General features: G+C 43.0%; 1 protein-coding gene across 1 annotated transcript in view; it reads left to right on the top strand.

Annotated features, from left to right (window-relative positions):
• Nucleotides 1–17,288, top strand: part of LOC126481602 (lachesin-like) — a 760,765-nt gene that overhangs the window by 617,349 nt on the left and 126,128 nt on the right. Inside the window, exons 6-7 of the mRNA XM_050105472.1 lie at nucleotides 3,120–3,404; nucleotides 9,432–9,494. Coding sequence (XP_049961429.1) covers nucleotides 3,120–3,404; nucleotides 9,432–9,494 — 348 coding nt within the window. The remainder of the gene's footprint in view (nucleotides 1–3,119; nucleotides 3,405–9,431; nucleotides 9,495–17,288) is intronic.

Genomic DNA, 17,288 nt, shown 5'->3' with positions numbered 1-17,288 from the left:
CGTTGCAGTTTTTACCCAGAGATGCACCGCGCTAAGGGACAGATTGGTGACTAAAGGTCTTTGAGGTTAATAGGTGTGTGTCGTACCACACACGTATAACCTATATTAAAGATTTTCGTGCCAAAGCGAATTAATTGTTGGTAAGGCGGGTGCCAAGTTAAGATTCATTGGGAGAGTCCTTAGAAAATGCAGTCCATCAACAAAGGAGGTGGCTTACAAAACACTCGTTCGACCTATACTTGAGTATTGCTCATCAGTGTGGGATCCGTAACAGATCGGGTTGACGGAGGAGATAGAGAAGATCCAAAGAAGAGCGGCGCGTTTCGTCACAGGGTTATTTGGCAACCGTGATAGCGTTACGGAGATGTTTAGCAAATTCAAGTGGCAGACTTTTCAAAATGGTTCAAATGGCTCTGAGCACTATGGGACTTAACATCTTAGGTCATCAGTCCCCTAGAACTTAGAACTACTTAAACCTAACTAACCTAAGGACATCACACACATCCATGCCCGAGGCAGGATTCGAACCTGCGACCGTAGCAGTCCCGCGGTTCCGGACTGCAGCGCCAGAACCGCATGGCCACCGCGGCCGGCAGACTTTTCAAGAGAGGCGCTCTGCACCGTGGTGTAGCTTGCTCCCCAGGTTTCGAGAGGGTGCGTTTCTGCATGAGGTATCGAATATATTGCTTCCCTCTACTTATACCTCCCGAGGAGATCACGAATGTAAAATTAGAGAGATTCGAGCGCGCACGGACGCTTTCCGGCAGTCGTTCTTCCCGATAACCATACTCAACTGGAACAGGAAAGGGAAGTAATGACAGTGGCACGTAAAGTGCCCTCCGCCACACACCGTTGGGTGGCTTGCGGAGTATAAATGTAGATGTAGATGTAGATGTAGAAAGTAGACGCCTTTCATACCGTATATGTCACTTCCACGCGCGCTCCCTAATGGACCATTTACTACCGACCTGCCGCCACGTTATCCGCTGCAACTGCTGCCTTTGGGATGTAGTATGGAGGTATATGGGGTTAGACTTCTCTCACCCGTCCGTTTTGAGTTTCCCAGACCTTGAGGCTGTTACCTCTCACTGAAGCACCTCCTCGATTGACGTCACGAGAGTGAGTGCAGATGGCTCCAGTCGTCCAAAGAAGGAAATAGCGCTGGCAGACCCGAGACCTCAACGTGGGTCTCCTACACAGCGTTCAGACACACTGACCACTTGTGTCCAAAGACAGACAGAATGTCGTAGATACGACTCTTAAATTGACCTGCGATCACGTAAGGACTGTACCACAAGTTGCCCATTAGGCTGTACGTACAGACCGTCCATGTTTTCTTAATTTAAAACAATCCTCATGATGCTGGAAGTACGGTGTGTGGAATAACGTAGCTGCTAGATGAGCAGTCGACAGCGCAAGTATGGGAGAGCAGTAGTGGTGGGGGTTACGGGCAGGCATTCAGCACACCATAAGGGCAATGTCGAGCGCTCGGGGGGAAGCGCCGTTCTCAATTGACACCTACTCTCATATTTTTATACATATCAAGTGAAACCTCTCCATGCCCATGCTTGCATGGTGGCCATCCAAAATGATCTGCTGTCCACTTCTACTTCAGCTAGTATCTAAAAGGAATTATGCTGAAAATGCAACACAAGCAGAAATTTATTTTCGCCTAACTTGTTCACCATTTGTAATTTTCAGAGAAGCGTCTTGAGTAGCGAATTTTGAGGAAAGCCTACATTTCTCTTGTTGCCGTGATAAAATTTGCTCTTTTGCCAAAAGACAGCAGAGTTTAGACAATGTCACCCCACGAACATGATGCGCAGACGCAGCTGCAAGAGAATTCTGAAACAGTGGTTTATTTAGTGTATTAATTGAGTAACTGAGGGAAAGTAAGGTCAATAGCTTATTAAAAAGCACATCCTTGGTACAAAAGTAAGTGTGTAATGCCTTCACTTACGCTGTTCAAACTCCGCAGCATTTCCTGTTTCACCAGCTACCGATAGCTCTTAAAAATTACATTGTTTCATCGAAAAAGCCTGTAGCTAGGGGAATAATGCGGGAGATAATAAAGTTTTGCATAATAATCATGTGGAAAAATACGAGTGCTATCATTTGCCAAAGTCAATTTTGATATCTCAAACCGTTTATGAGATATGAGGAATGTAATGGATATTCTATTCTGGGTTTATCACTGGCCTGTGCAATCGTAAATGAGTTTGCTAGAGTAGATAAATTTTCTCGAGATTGGTGACAGACAGAGGCCATCCCAAGTCTAAAGAAAAATTCAGTATGTGAGCTAAATTTCATACGTCACAACATATTTTGTAGTATGCACCAAATGCAAAGCATTGTTTTTCACTGCAATCATTTTCGAATTTTGCGCAGGGTCTTACTTAAATACAAATATCACAACAACTATGAGCATTAACGAAATGATGGACGAGTCATCATGAAACTGACATTTAAACCTTTAGAGTAACGCAAAATGAAATGTTTTAACGAATAGTTTCTGCAAAATTGTTTGAGAAAAATTGCAGGCGTGCACCTTGCTGCTGTCATCGCAGTTCACCAGTTGGCAAAAAGCGAACTGACAATGTCAGCCTCTCTTTCGGAACAAATAAATGAACCCACTCAGCGCTTCAGATGAAAATTGGTCACTTTGCATCCTGTGCAGACTCTGTAACTCTTTCAAATGCATAGTGCTAAGATCAACAAGTGTGATTGGTTACTGTGAGTTATATTGTTAACTGAAAAACGTTTAACGACAGAAGGTTAACTAAAAATAAATTTTGAATTTTACATAGTTCTCCTGCACAAAGTATAACGCATCTGTAGCAGTAACAATTTCAGAATTGATCCAGTGTTATGGGCAACTGAGGTTCACAAAGTTCAATATTTTACGAAGAAAAAAATTACAAGCTGTGCAATCAGGAGACAGCACTGAGCTAGCCACAGCAATCCCGATACAGCAGTTATTTCTGTAGCATCCTATTAAAGAGTATTTTCTACTACATTGGTGATCAATCTAGGTTGAATATTGGAACCTGACATTCACTGAGTCTAGCGCCTGTTGTTCAGAAGCGGTGCCTGCAGAGTGGCGTTGTGTGCTGCCGCAGTCTCGCCGATGATCTGGGTGCCGAACCAGCTGGTGGGCGCGCCGGCGGGCACCGACGTCACGCTGGACTGCCATGCCGAGGCGTACCCGCGCGCCATCAGCTACTGGGTGTACGACAGCGTGATGCTGTTGCCCACCGGCAAGTACGTCACCGAGTCCCGCGAGGACGCCTACCGCTCCCACATGCGACTCACCGTGCGCGACCTCGCCGCTCCGGACTTCGGCAACTACCGCTGCATCTCCAAGAATTCGCTCGGCGAGACCGAGGGCTCTATCCGGCTCTACGGTCAGTCTACACACTGATGTCACACTACCACTCAAACCACACACTTTGAGTTAATTAGTTGTTTTTTTTCATTGGCATTAGTGTTCCCACTGGCTTCATACGGCTCGTACTATACAGTGCCAATGCATTGCCCCTTTCGTATGTGCCTTTTGACACATACAATGTACAAACTGTAATGTTACCTTACGTCCCGCCAAGAATGTGTAATGATATGAACAAATTCTGAAGGTGGCAGGGGTAAAATACAGGGAGCGAAAGGCTATCTACAATTTGTACAGAAACCAGATGGCAGTTACAAGAGTCGAGGGACATGAAAGGGAAGCAGTGGTTGGGAAGGGAGTGGGAGAGGGTTGCAGCCTCTCCCCGATGTTATTCAATCTCTATATTGAGCAAGCAGTGAAGGAAACAAAAGAAAAATTCGGAGTAGGTATTAAAATCCATGGAGAAGAAATAAAAACTTTGAGGTTCGCTGATGACATTGAATTCTGTCAGAGACAGCAAAGAGCTTGTAAGAGCAGTTTAACGGAGTGGATAGTGTCTTGAAAGGAGGATATAAGATGAACATCAACAAAAGCAAAACGAGGATAATGGAATGTAGTTGAATTAAGTCAGGTAATGCTGAGGGAATTAGATTAGGAAGTGAGACACGTGAAGTAGTAAAGGAGCTTTACTATTTGGGGAGCAAAATAACTGATGATGGTCGAAGTAGAGAGGATATAAAATGTAGACTGGCAATGGCAAGGAAAGCATTTCTGAAGAAGAGAAATTTGTTAACATCCAGTATTGATTTAAGTGTCAGGAAGTCGTTTCTGAAAGTATTTGTATGGAGTGTAGCCATGTATGGAAGTGAAACATGGACGATAAATAGTTTGGACAAGAAGAGAATAGAAGCTTTCGAAATGCGGTGCTACAGAAGAATGCTGAAGATTAGATGGGTAGATCACATAACAAATGAAGAAATATTGAATAGGATTGGGGAGAAGAGGAGTTTGTGGCACAGCTTGACTAGAAGAAGGGATCGGTTGGTAGGACATGTTCTGAGGCATCAAGGGATCACCAGTTTAGGATAGAGAAGCATGGAGAGCTGCATAAAACCAGTCTCAGGACTGAAGACCACAACAACAACAGTATCAGGGGTGCCACAAGGATCATTACTGGTTTTATTACTTTTTTCAGTATGTATAAATGATATGTTAACTCTTAATTTTTGACGCAATTTAGGTACCACAGCGATCGTAAATTACAGTTTTAACAGAGAAAAACAGTCCAGATCGAAACAGATCATTTATTTCTAATTCTGTAATTGGTTTCGGCCTATACAGCCACCTTGATGCCAGAAGGTCAAATGACGTGGGCAACCGGTAAATGGAGCTGTTGTGAGTACCAGCTGGTACTGCAGCTGGTGACAGGTACCAGATAGTACTCACATTAGCTCCGTGTGCCGGCTTCTCACTTCATCTGATCCTCTGATCTGAAGTGGTCATATAGGCCGAAACCTGTTACCAGAAAGAATAAGTTATTGCGATCTGGACTCTTTTCCTTTCTTGAAAAAAGATGCATTACCTGTTTTCTCCGTTTGTAACTTTTACTTATATACTGACGACATTCAGTTATACCTTAGTGCAAGCCCAACAAACCTCTGGACAGCAATACTGCAAGTAGGCACTAACTCTCTATCACAGAGGGTTCAGAACGTAGGTTTGAAATTTAGCCATCCTAAAATGTACCCAATTTTAGTCGCTCCAATAGGCTTACTACACTCAGTTCAGAGAATCACTTCGGCCCAAAATCCTAATCTGTACAGAAATATCTTTTACTTTCGCTGAAAGGAACTGGGGAATACTACTGGACCTTCAGCTAGAAAGGACTGAGCAGGAAAATGCAGATTATGCCTACGTCTCCCCATGCCCTAAAGAATCATAAAAAAGTATATTCTTTTGAGCTTAGAAAGGAGCTCTTAGAATCACAAGTAATCCAAGTTCTTCATAATGGCAATGTTATTTTTTAAGAAGTATCATATGAGATCTGACGCTGAATAGAACAGGAGAGAAGCACGACGTTCGTTTTTCGATTGTATCACTCCTCTCTACCAATAATTATCACGACTACGTGCTGGTCAAGATAAAGACCATCAAACCCTCTGTTTGCTCTATCGCCTACTCAAGCGAAATCATGTTTATACCACCATACAACACAGCCACGTCCTTTAAATCTTTTTCTATACCAGGAAACCGAATTTGATACGACGATCTTCATCAAAACCTCATGGAAGCTACATTCTCTTCTAGCTTCAAAAGACAGTTAACGGTCCACGTCTTATTATAAATTTTCTCTTCCACATACTTGTCTGTAGCTCAGCCCAGCGTAATTCCCCTCCCCCCCCCCCTTCCAGTTTCCCCCATCTTGTCTATACAGCCCTCCATTGCAACAGTCCGCTTTATACTACTTAATAGTTACTGCCACTGCCGTTTCAGTCTTTTGCTCATTCATTATCTTTCTTGTTTCTCATTACACTAATCATACCTTCATAAGTGTTGCACTAATTAATATTACTGTTACTATGAATGTCTTCTATTATTTGTATTAATCAGAGCTGTTATTTGCGTTGGTATTTATAATTGTTCTTACAGTATTTCAGAACTGTACATAACTGAGCCACAACTGTTCATACAAATTGGGAAATCTGTGAAACAATATATTGTTTTTTTAACTATATACACTCCTGGAAATTGAAATAAGAACACCGTGAATTCATTGTCCCAGGAAGGGGAAACTTTATTGACACATTCCTGGGGTCAGATACATCACATGATCACACTGACAGAACCACAGGCACATAGACACAGGCAACAGAGCATGCACAATGTCGGCACTAGTACAGTGTATATCCACCTTTCGCAGCAATGCAGGCTGCTATTCTCCCATGGAGACGATCGTAGAGATGCTGGATGTAGTCCTGTGGAACGGCTTGCCATGCCATTTCCACCTGGCGCCTCAGTTGGACCAGCGTTCGTGCTGGACGTGCAGACCGCGTGAGACGACGCTTCATCCAGTCCCAAACATGCTCAATGGGGGACAGATCCGGAGATCTTGCTGGCCAGGGTAGTTGACTTACACCTTCTAGAGCACGTTGGGTGGCACGGGATACATGCGGACGTGCATTGTCCTGTTGGAACAGCAAGTTCCCTTGCCGGTCTAGGAATGGTAGAACGATGGGTTCGATGACTGTTTGGATGTACCGTGCACTATTCAGTGTCCCCTCGACGATCACCAGTGGTGTACGGCCAGTGTAGGAGATCGCTCCCCACACCATGATGCCGGGTGTTGGCCCTGTGTGCCTCGGTCGTATGCAGTCCTGATTGTGGCGCTCACCTGCACGGTGCCAAACACGTATACGACCATCATTGGCATCAAGGCAGAAGCGACTCTCATCGCTGAAGACGACACGTCTCCATTCGTCCCTCCATTCACGCCTGTCGCGACACCACTGGAGGCGGGCTGCACGATGTTGGGGCGTGAGCGGAAGACGGCCTAACGGTGTGCGGGACCGTAGCCCAGCTTCATGGCGACGGTTGCGAATGGTCCTCGCCGATACCCCAGGAGCAACAGTGTCCCTAATTTGCTGGGAAGTGGCGGTGCGGTCCCCTACGGCACTGCGTAGGATCCTACGGTCTTGGCGTGCATCCGTGCGTCGCTGCGGTCCGGTCCCAGGTCGACGGGCACGTGCACCTTCCACCGACCACTGGCGACAACATCGATGTACTGTGGAGACCTCACGCCCCACGTGTTGAGCAATTCGGCGGTACGTCCACCCAGCCTCCCGCATGCCCACTATACGCCCTCGCTCAAAGTCCGTCAACTGCACATACGGTTCACGTCCACGCTGTCGCGGCATGCTACCAGTGTTAAAGACTGCGATGGAGCTCTGTATGCCACGGCAAACTGGCTGACACTGACGGCGGCGGTGCACAAAAGCTGCGCAGCTAGCGCCATTCGACGGCCAACACCGCGGTTCCTGGTGTGTCCGCTGTGCCGTGCGTGTGATCATTGCTTGTACAGCCCTCTCGCAGTGTCCGGAGCAAGTATGGTGGGTCTGGCACACCGGTGTCAATGTGTTCTTTTTTCCATTTCCAGGAGTGTAGTTGCTGGTTCAAACTAAGAGAGGGCCTCAAGTCTTTAGTCTGACCAGGCTAAATAACCATAACCAATAACTAAATAAACTTCCAAAAACTGCAGTTTGTAATAATTTTACGACACATTATTTCCGCCAGCAGGACAGTTAATAGATGTTTGACCACGACACCTCATCTCTCTGTTTCCAGTTACTATAGTGCACAAAAATTTTGCTCTCCTTCTACCATTTCCCAGTTGTGGATACTTTCACGACACACCACAATACTCAGTCAATATCTTTCTATCTTTAGGAATTATTTGCTAATAACTGTGCTGGTAATTTTATAAGCCCATCTGAAAACTAGGACGTTGCGAAAATGATATAGCTTCATATGAACTGTACCCATCACACATGTCTCGTGGTGCCTGCGGAGTACATATTTACATGTCGGTCTTGTCAGATAAAACATTGCGCTATAGGAGCAATCATTTCCTCATTCAATGAAAATCTTCTCAATTTCAATCAACAATGGAACCGAATTATGGTTCTGCTTATATATAAATACTGCAATCTCTCAGAATGATGTTCTGTTAATCGCATAAAGACAGAGACCTCTTTTCAAGTGCACAATACGGCAACACGGTTTCTACCTTCTCTGGTGCACATTTCTATCCTTTTCATATTCTTTAGGTTGTTATGAACGACATGATTGATAAAAGTTTCATTGACGGTCATGAATCTGAGTAAAACCTTGTGCGGTATGTGTCTAAACACTGCCTTGTTCCATATTCGGCCACAAGTCATCAGCTCGCACACAGCACACAACAGCATTTCATATTCCATAATTTGCTTCAACCATTTCAAAGGTTTCTGTGTAGTTTCTGTGTAGTGGCTTATTCCAGCGAACTCGTTCAACCACAATAATATTGAAATAAATTCTCTTTTACGTTCAGAAATGATCGATTGTTACTCCTTGCGCTTCAAATTAATTATTAATAATAGGAGATCCGCTGATCTTTCTTCACTGTATGTCACATCTTTTCTGACGCCCTCCAACATAAATGGATTTCACATTTGTTTGAACCACTCAAAATGGTTACAAGAAACGTGTTTAGTAAAACTGATAGGCGTAAAAAAAATCCCGTTCTTTCATCAAAGTTATCTCACTTATGTAACTGTTTACGTAGTTACCTTCCTTGAATTCGTTTGCCTACTTTTAAATTCCTACGGTAGCATTATATATACAACATGCCGTACTTCCTTTCTCTTCCTTTGCGGCTGCGTTTATTTCCATAGTTATCCCAAAAAGAATTCAAGTTCCTGAGTTCGACAGAAGTATATGAGAACAAATATTTATTTTCTTAATCAAATCTTTCGAATTTAAGGTAAACAACTCATCACATCTTCTTTCCGGCAACACTATGATAGCAATTTTCGGTTGTCATCTAGTTCTAGTTTCTGTCTGTTTGGAATTGTAGTCTATTCTTCTGTTTATCGATTTCATTCTTAAAAGTTAGTAAACCTCAACTATAGCTGCACTCCTGTATTCGGTACCAATTTCTATGAATTCTGGTGCGTTTCATTTAATGCAACATATGATAAGTGTCCTTTCCCTTTGAGAAGGCAAAAGGTATGACTCTTAGGATTTATCATGCACATAGCAAACAACTATATCAGATAGATACCATGGAAAATGAAGTGTTTTTGTCTCACTTTTATGTTCATGACATTTTCTCTGTTTTGCTGCTTCCAGCAAAAAGCTGTATACAAATAAGACAGACAGTATGAACCTTTAATAATTATGTTCTCTGGGGATCTTTTTGAGAAAGTAATTGCCTTTCACTGTGTACTTACAGTAGATGTGAAGCAGGTGGAAGTACTTTTTAATTATTTTAACTTTTCTCATCTTGCAGAAATTCCTCGGGCATCGTCCTCGCCGAAAGCTACCGAAGTCCGTAGCGGGTCAGCCAAAGAGGGTAAGCACTGAAAGCTGTACGATATTATGACCTAAAAGAACTGCAAATTATATTCGGTGCCCTCAGAATATGTGACTTTAGCAGTATTCCATCTTCAAGTTCAGACTTTACATTCACCAGAAATATTTGCTCCCGTTTGGTGATTTCTCAATTCATACAGCCTGTACCGAACAAAGAGTAACCATTGTAAATACATCAAAATATTACTGAGTGTTCTCTCCAGAACGCACATTTAAACGATCTCACGAGATTTCTCTGCGTGTTTGATTAATGGCGTTCTGTCGAGTTGTTGATTCCACTTTTGTGCACAATCTTTGATAACTCACTTAAAGTGATGCGAGCTGTATTGTTATGTCCACTCGCCGCCCGGAGTCCAGGCAGACTGCTTGGTACATAAACGTAGCAGACACTGGTGCATGAAAATGTAACCAACAACTCGACTGAACTCCCGAAAGAACACCATTGATGTACAATTATGTTCGTTTTCTAAACTCTCTGCGAGGACTCTACGAGTGATATATCAAAGGAAGCATTGAAACTCCAATGACGCAAAAAAAAGCTTTGGCTTATACATAGGGTGGCTCAAACCTGTACGCTCAGCATTGTACAGATTTTAGAGGATCCTGAGCTGAGTATTCTGATGTCAGGAAGTAATAGCCAAAAATGGATCATATACTTTTTTTATCGACGTGAACAACTTGTACCTCGTAACGAAAACTGAAACTCACAGCGGTTGTCCAAAATGAGCGCCGCATTCTCGAGACTGCGTTACAACGCCGCATAAAGTTTTTCCAAGCTCTCCCAAGTACTCCCGTTGCCTGTTGCACAGTGAGACAGACGACCACGATTCCAGCAATCTGCTCCTCTTCGGTTTCTCTTTTGCTGTCATACAACGACGAAATCAGGCAAACCCATGGGCAGTTATCCACGATGACACATCATAGACGACTGTGTATTATTTTTTAAGGTAGTGACACAAACGTCAGTACAGTCCTCGTATCGCCTGATACATTCATTTACGACGATTGGTTCCTTATCGCCAAATACCTGGTTTAGAGTCATCTACTATATGTATAACTGTAGGCCTACAGGGTTGAGACAATCCACGTATGAAGCTCCTTTTAACAGTTTCATTTTACATTAACTTTTACCCTGGCGAATAGTCGCAAGAAACCAATTACACTTAAAATTTGTTTCAGCAGTGCACAAGCAGTGTCTGGTTTTAATAACATCTGACTTGAGAACAATACGTAGTGTTAGATACCATGTGGGAATTAACGGAGTTTGGTGCAATGTTAGTAACTGCTAATTTACCAATACTAGATTAGAACAGCTATTAACTCAATAGACGAATATCCTGGAGCGTGTGAGCAGAGCTAACGTCTTTTCAGGACACTCACATAACCTGCGTCGCGAATGATAGGTTGTTTTTCGAATTTGAAATGGTTGGTCAGTAGAATAAGCAAGTGGGTTAGTGATAGAGTGAAGGTCACGATATCGATCTCTGGTTAGTCTAGGATTTTTATTCGTTACTTATCACTGCTATCACCTCTGACAGTATTTGATAATGTAAACGAGTTGCTTGGTTCGGAGTCCAAGCTAAATTGCAAGTTCCTGAATAACTGGCTGCATAAGTCAGTTAAAGACTCGGAGGAAGGGAATGACAGCCCACACCTATAGGCCATTAACTATTGAAGCTCTGTGATATTCAAACCATCCTTCGGGTTGATGATAGCTATACCTTTTTTCCTAAGTTACACTGACGAACCAAAACATTTTGTTCACCTGAATAACAGTGTCTTGTTTCACCTTTTAAACGCAGCATAACAGCGATTCCGCGTGGTATGCATTCAACAAGTCTTTTGTAAGGTTCCGGACATATGTGGCACTAGATATCTGCGCATTTCCAGTAATTTACGACTGTGACCTGTGGATGCAGAGCTGATGCCCTATAGCCTTCCAGATGTGTTTCATCGGGTTAAGACAAGCCTAGTTTTTCGGCCAAGACATCAACGATAATTCATTATGATGCTCCTCAAACCGCCATAGCACGGTCGTTGCCTTGTGACACAGACAGCGATCCCGCTGGCAGACGCCATGTCGTCGCGAAACACATCAAGCTCAAAGGGCTGCATGTGGTCTGCCGCGATATTCACATAGTCCACAGCTGTCATATTGCCTTCGATTACTACCACAGGACCCATGAAAGCCCAGGTGAACGTCTGCGTACAACGTAACACTGCCCCTGAGTCAACTTGGAAACACATTGAGGCCGTCTGCTGGGGAGGCCCATGTTTGACAACGCGCACTCAACCGTGTGCTCCAAGCCCAGCACTGTACCCTATCATCACATCTACCACGGTCAGCCGTCTATCCTGCGTCTGCTCTTTGTCAAAGGCGCTTGTGTCAATGGCTTTCCCTATTCGCGACCCATATAGCATTGGTCCTTATTCGTCCCTGCTACGCTTATACAGGGTGATCATAAACACACTGAAAATCTTATAACGGTGTTGTAGGGAATGTTGTGCTGAGAAGTAATTGTTATGAAACAAATTCGATACGTTGCATCTTTTCCGATTGAATTAGCATTGGAGTTAGCCAATGGCGTTGTTGAGCGTGCAAATTCAAGCAGACTGCCAGAGACCATGTTTCTCTTTCTGACCACCCTATACACTCTTCTTCCCGTTTGACGCCCATGAATTGCTACCAGATGTGGGCAGTGATCCTAATGTCTTTGCTCATCAGTATATGTATGCCGTCTTCAGTTTTGCTGTTAAATATTGTTAATAATCTGTGACGCATCAGGGGACCCTATATCTACAACCAAAATAAATGAAGAACGAGGAGCCGGCCGTTGTGACCGAGCGGTTCTAGGCGCTTCAGTCCGGAGCCGCGCTGCTGCTACGGTCGCAGGTTCGAATCCTGCCTCGGGCATGGATATATGTGATGCCCTGAAGTTAGTTAGGTTCACGTAGTTCTATGTCTAGGGGACTGATGACCTCAGATGTTAAGTCACAGCCTGCTGTTGTGGCCGTGCGGTTCTAGGCACTTCAGTCTGGAACCACGCGACCGCTACGGTCGCAGGTTCGAATCCTGCCTCGGGCATGGATGTGTGTGATGTCTTTAGGTCAGTTAGGTTTAAGTAGTTCTAAGTTCTAGAGGACTGATGACCTGAGATGTTAAGTCCCATAGTGCTTAGAGCCATTTGAAGAACGAGGAAATAATAGAAACATTTCCTGCTTTTTTCAAACAATAATACAGTACAGTTACAAGCAAATGAGATGCTCCGCATTCAGTGAACCCACACAATCTGACCTGAGAGGATTATCGTTCCACATTCGCAAGGTCTTGAAATTAAATGATGCGTGGTCTTAGGAAAGGACAACCTAAATGATAAGTTCGTGTTCAGATTTGCCGCAACTGTTAAAATGGTGAAGGAAAGTCTGTGCCCTTGAACTGGTACGATGTTGTGAAATGTATCTGTCAAGACTCTGATGAGTTTGGAAGGCGCGTTCATACACGTTCATCAGGCGTCCACAGCTGTCAGTCTGTTGGGAAAGGACCAACGAATTTCAACATTCAGGGTAATTTCAATAGCACATTCCTCTTGTTAGAATACCAGCATCGCCATCATTTTACCGAAGAGCGAGCCTGACAGAGCAAAACTGTAGTTGATGGTAGTGGGAAAAAAAAAATCATTTAAAAATCCCCGAATGGCATTCCAGATTTAGGTTTTAGCGTTTTGGTTCCCCTAAGCCGTATCAAGAAAATACTAAACTGTTATCAATGCGATTGCAGAAGCTATCAATCCTTTGTTTGCTTCCTCACACGCTTGTCAGCCAGTTTATGCAATGCCATTAGCATGCGCCTAACATGTGCTACAGCATACCAACCTGTTACACAGCCGTCTGGCCCCATGATCTCTGTGCAGAAAAAGGAGAAGATGGCTGTGGATGATATGTGTGGCCACATGTTGCTGATCTCCTTGTCGCTGTTTTTAAGTGTCTTTGGTATGGTGGTCCAATATTAATTGTTCAACCTGAACTTCAGTAGCAATCAAATAAGAAAGTTCACATGGCAAATGGCAATGAAGTATAGTACAGACTCTCATTTGCACAATATAATTTATTTAGTGCTCGTTTTCGAATGTTACCATTTATTTTCGCGTTACCTACGACGAGAAAAGAACTCTAAAGCTACAATCATTACTGCATGAACTCTACAGATCGTCTACCTGTATCGCAGAACTGATAAAAAACTTAACAATTATCGAATGAACCCGGAGTTCGTCTCAATTTCGGGGTACTGAAAACGCCGGCCTCTCGCACGTACTGTACCGTTGTACATTTTGTTTATCAAAGTAAGTCTTCACAAATGATATATTATTTAAAAGAATTAACAGTATTAACCTGAATCTAAAATTATGGTATTCATAACATAAGAATACGCAAAGTGTTTCAAAAAGACCCACAAGATTTCACAAGAATACTTCTTTTACATGAATGAATATAGAAAGTTGAGGTAAATTTTAACTTAACGCATGGATACTAAAAGTGCATATCTATTGTGCATTGCCGTTTAATGTGGTAGCCTATAGGGGTCTCCACGGCGTTGCTCGCTCTTGCATAATGGATGCCTGCCGGAAAATAACTAAGGAAGTGTGTATCATTAATATCACAGGCCTGTCGTAGCGACTTAGGTGGCACGTTAGTTAGAGTGCTACAATCCTTCTGACGAAGAACAGGGTTCAAAACCCAGCTGAACCACGTTGAAGTAGATTACCCTGAGATTCTTAATGTGACGACTCCAAACAAGGTTGCTGCAATTTTTTTTCTAGTTTTATTCCATTGCTAATGGCCCCCATTCTAAAAACTCTGTCAGCAGCTGCTGGGATCGTCTTTAGCAGAAAGTGTCTATGGATGAGCGACTGCGGAATTTTTGAAGTGTCATCATTCCTAGCCCACTCATTTCCTTGGCCATATCGACCAAAGATCTCACTCGCGTTTATAACAAGACTAGCTGAGAAACCTGACGTTGCCCAGGTCACAATACGTGGCATGGGAGAAGACAGGCGTACCATCCTAGAAATGAGATGCATAGAGACGTATATCTCAGTTAGAACATTATGAATAATCCGCGAAATAAGGAGCAATAAATACTCTTAAATAAAACTAAATAATACATGACTTACGAACATTTCTGGCTATGTCAAATTGTTTTTATTGCTTCATTCACGATGTAATGTAGGTAAAGGTAATAGAGTCCTCAACGTGTTTCATCCATACCGTGGTGGATGGAAGAGGGTGGTTTTGGTTGTCAGATATCTCAATACAATGAGCTTTGTGGAACACTTAGTTCTCTCAGAAAAAGCTATATTCTCCATGACTTTCGAAATTTACCGTATTAGTGTATACATGGTGTTTCCGTAAGAGCGTGCAAAAATTTAATGAGACATAGAGGGTGCTCCACTGAACAATTCGAGTAGGGAAACTGGTGTCGGAGAAGCCAGCTTTAGGACATAATGGAAGTAAGATCACAATACTGTGTACTTTTTTGTTTTCATTAGTTACAGTTAACCGCAAGTACCACCATTGACACAATGAAATTACCATTTGTACTGTGTCTTACAAAATGTGCTGAAACTGACGGGCATCAACCTCAATGCAAGTATGACGCCGGCGAAAAAGATTCTAACGCACCGTGACAAGTATCCCTGGTGTGTTTCGAATCACATCATACGCTGCTACAAGAAAATGGTTCAAATGACTCTGAGCACTATGGGACTTAACATCTGAGGTCATCAGTCCCCTATAACTTAGAACTACTTAAACCTAACTAACCTAAGGACATTACACACATCCATGCCCGGCGCAGGTTTTTTTTTTTTTTTTTTTTTTTTTTTTTTTTTTTTTTTTTTAGTTATGGTTCGTTGTATTTCGCCGTAGCGGACGTAACATGACATCCATTGAAGTTCGTTGTTGATCTTTTTACTCAGTTTTTTTATTACAGTGGCCAGCCAGCTCTCTGACCGAACACGCTGAGCTACCGTGCTGGCTTAGGATTCGAACCTGCGATCGTAGCGGTCGCGCGGTTCCAGACTGAAGCGCCTAGAACCGATCGGCCTCAGCGGCTGGCACGCAGCTACAATTCAGGCAACTAATTCCATCTCCGTACCCACTGGGGTTTCATACACAAGTAACTTTAGACATCTCCATAGGAAATAATCACGGGGATTCACGTCAGGTGACCTCGCAGGGCACGAAATAGGAACTTCTCTACCAATCCAACGACCAGGAAATAGTAATCAGTCTCGTACTCCTCGTTTCCTTGTAGGACATTCAGAATGTACATGTAAATAAAGAGCACATTGCGTGTAAACGTGTATGCCTGCTAGTTGTAAATATACTGGAAAAGAGTAATGCTAGACAAAGCGGTAGACAAGTTTACTTCCATACCTCCTTAAGCAGGCATCTCCGACTCCACGTTCCCTACCTCAAATTGTTCAGTGGAGCAGTCTCTTATGTTCTGTTACATTTTTACACCCTCTTACGAAAACACCCTGTATACTCGCTTATACAATCCATACTGTTCCATCCATACTGGTATTAACATTACGTTAAGCACAAGTATTTAACCGCGGCTGACACCATGGAGCCAATACTAGTTTAGTAATATTATCTTAATATAATGGTATTCAAAATGAATCAGGAAAGGAATGAAAGTTACTTTATTTCATTAGGTTTTAGCGAAATTATTGACGAAAAGGCGTTAAATTATGAAAAGAATTATATTCACGAAGAATAAGCGAAATGTTTATCCGAAACCACTGTAGTCCAGCGTTCGATTATTCATTTGTTAGTTACGAGTATTTTTATCGTTGAGTCTACCGGGATTTTTTTCCTTGTGTCTCTGTTGATCGTCGGTAAAATGTGATTGACGAAAACGTGCTGATCTATTTGATATTACATGCCGTTATTAAAGTCTGAATGACGAAACCGAGCAAGCATCGTATTATACCGGACGAGTGTAAAAATAAATGCATTTTCACATGTACGGGAAAAACTGTAAGTCACACAGAATATAGCTTTTCCTAAGAGTATTTATTCCTCAATATTTCACGGATTTTTGCTCGCCACACTTGGCCACTGTCACACACCGTGACCAGACTCTCTTATTAACAGCATGAGAGCAATAATATTCTCTTGCCTTCAGAGGAATAAGCTGCAAATAAAGACATATTCGAACATATTTCTTCATGAATGAGTTGTAGCTTATGTCGTTGAATCATGGTCATTCGGCTGATTTTATATATATTTCACTATAATTCATGTCTCTTGGTAATTTACTAAGGCATGGAACATAAACATATAGCAAATATTCCTCTAATTAAGTAGAAACTAACTGGAAACAAACATTATCCTTGCGACGCATGTGACTGTTTGCTTTCTCACCGCTTGGAGCGCTGGCGTCGCGCCAGCTGTCAGACGGTAACAGCTTTCGCACTAGAGAGCGCTGTGAATGTATTTAGTAGACTGTGTTTTAACTACCCGTTTGATGGTTCAAAATGGCTCTAAGCACTATGGGACTTAACATCTGAGGTCGTCAGTCCCCTAGGCTTAGAACCTCTTAATCCTAACTAACCTAAGGACATCACACAGATCCATGCCCGAGGCAGGATTAGAACCTGCGACCGTAGCAGCAGCGCGGTTCTGGACTGAAGCGCCTAGAACTGCTCGGCTACAGCGGCCGGCACTGTTTGATGAACTGGTTACCAGTGCCACTTCTCAGAGAACA

This window comes from Schistocerca serialis, chromosome 1, assembly GCF_023864345.2.
Source record: "Schistocerca serialis cubense isolate TAMUIC-IGC-003099 chromosome 1, iqSchSeri2.2, whole genome shotgun sequence".
NCBI lineage: Eukaryota > Metazoa > Arthropoda > Insecta > Orthoptera > Acrididae > Schistocerca > Schistocerca serialis.
This window is presented reverse-complemented; position numbering and strand designations above follow the sequence as displayed.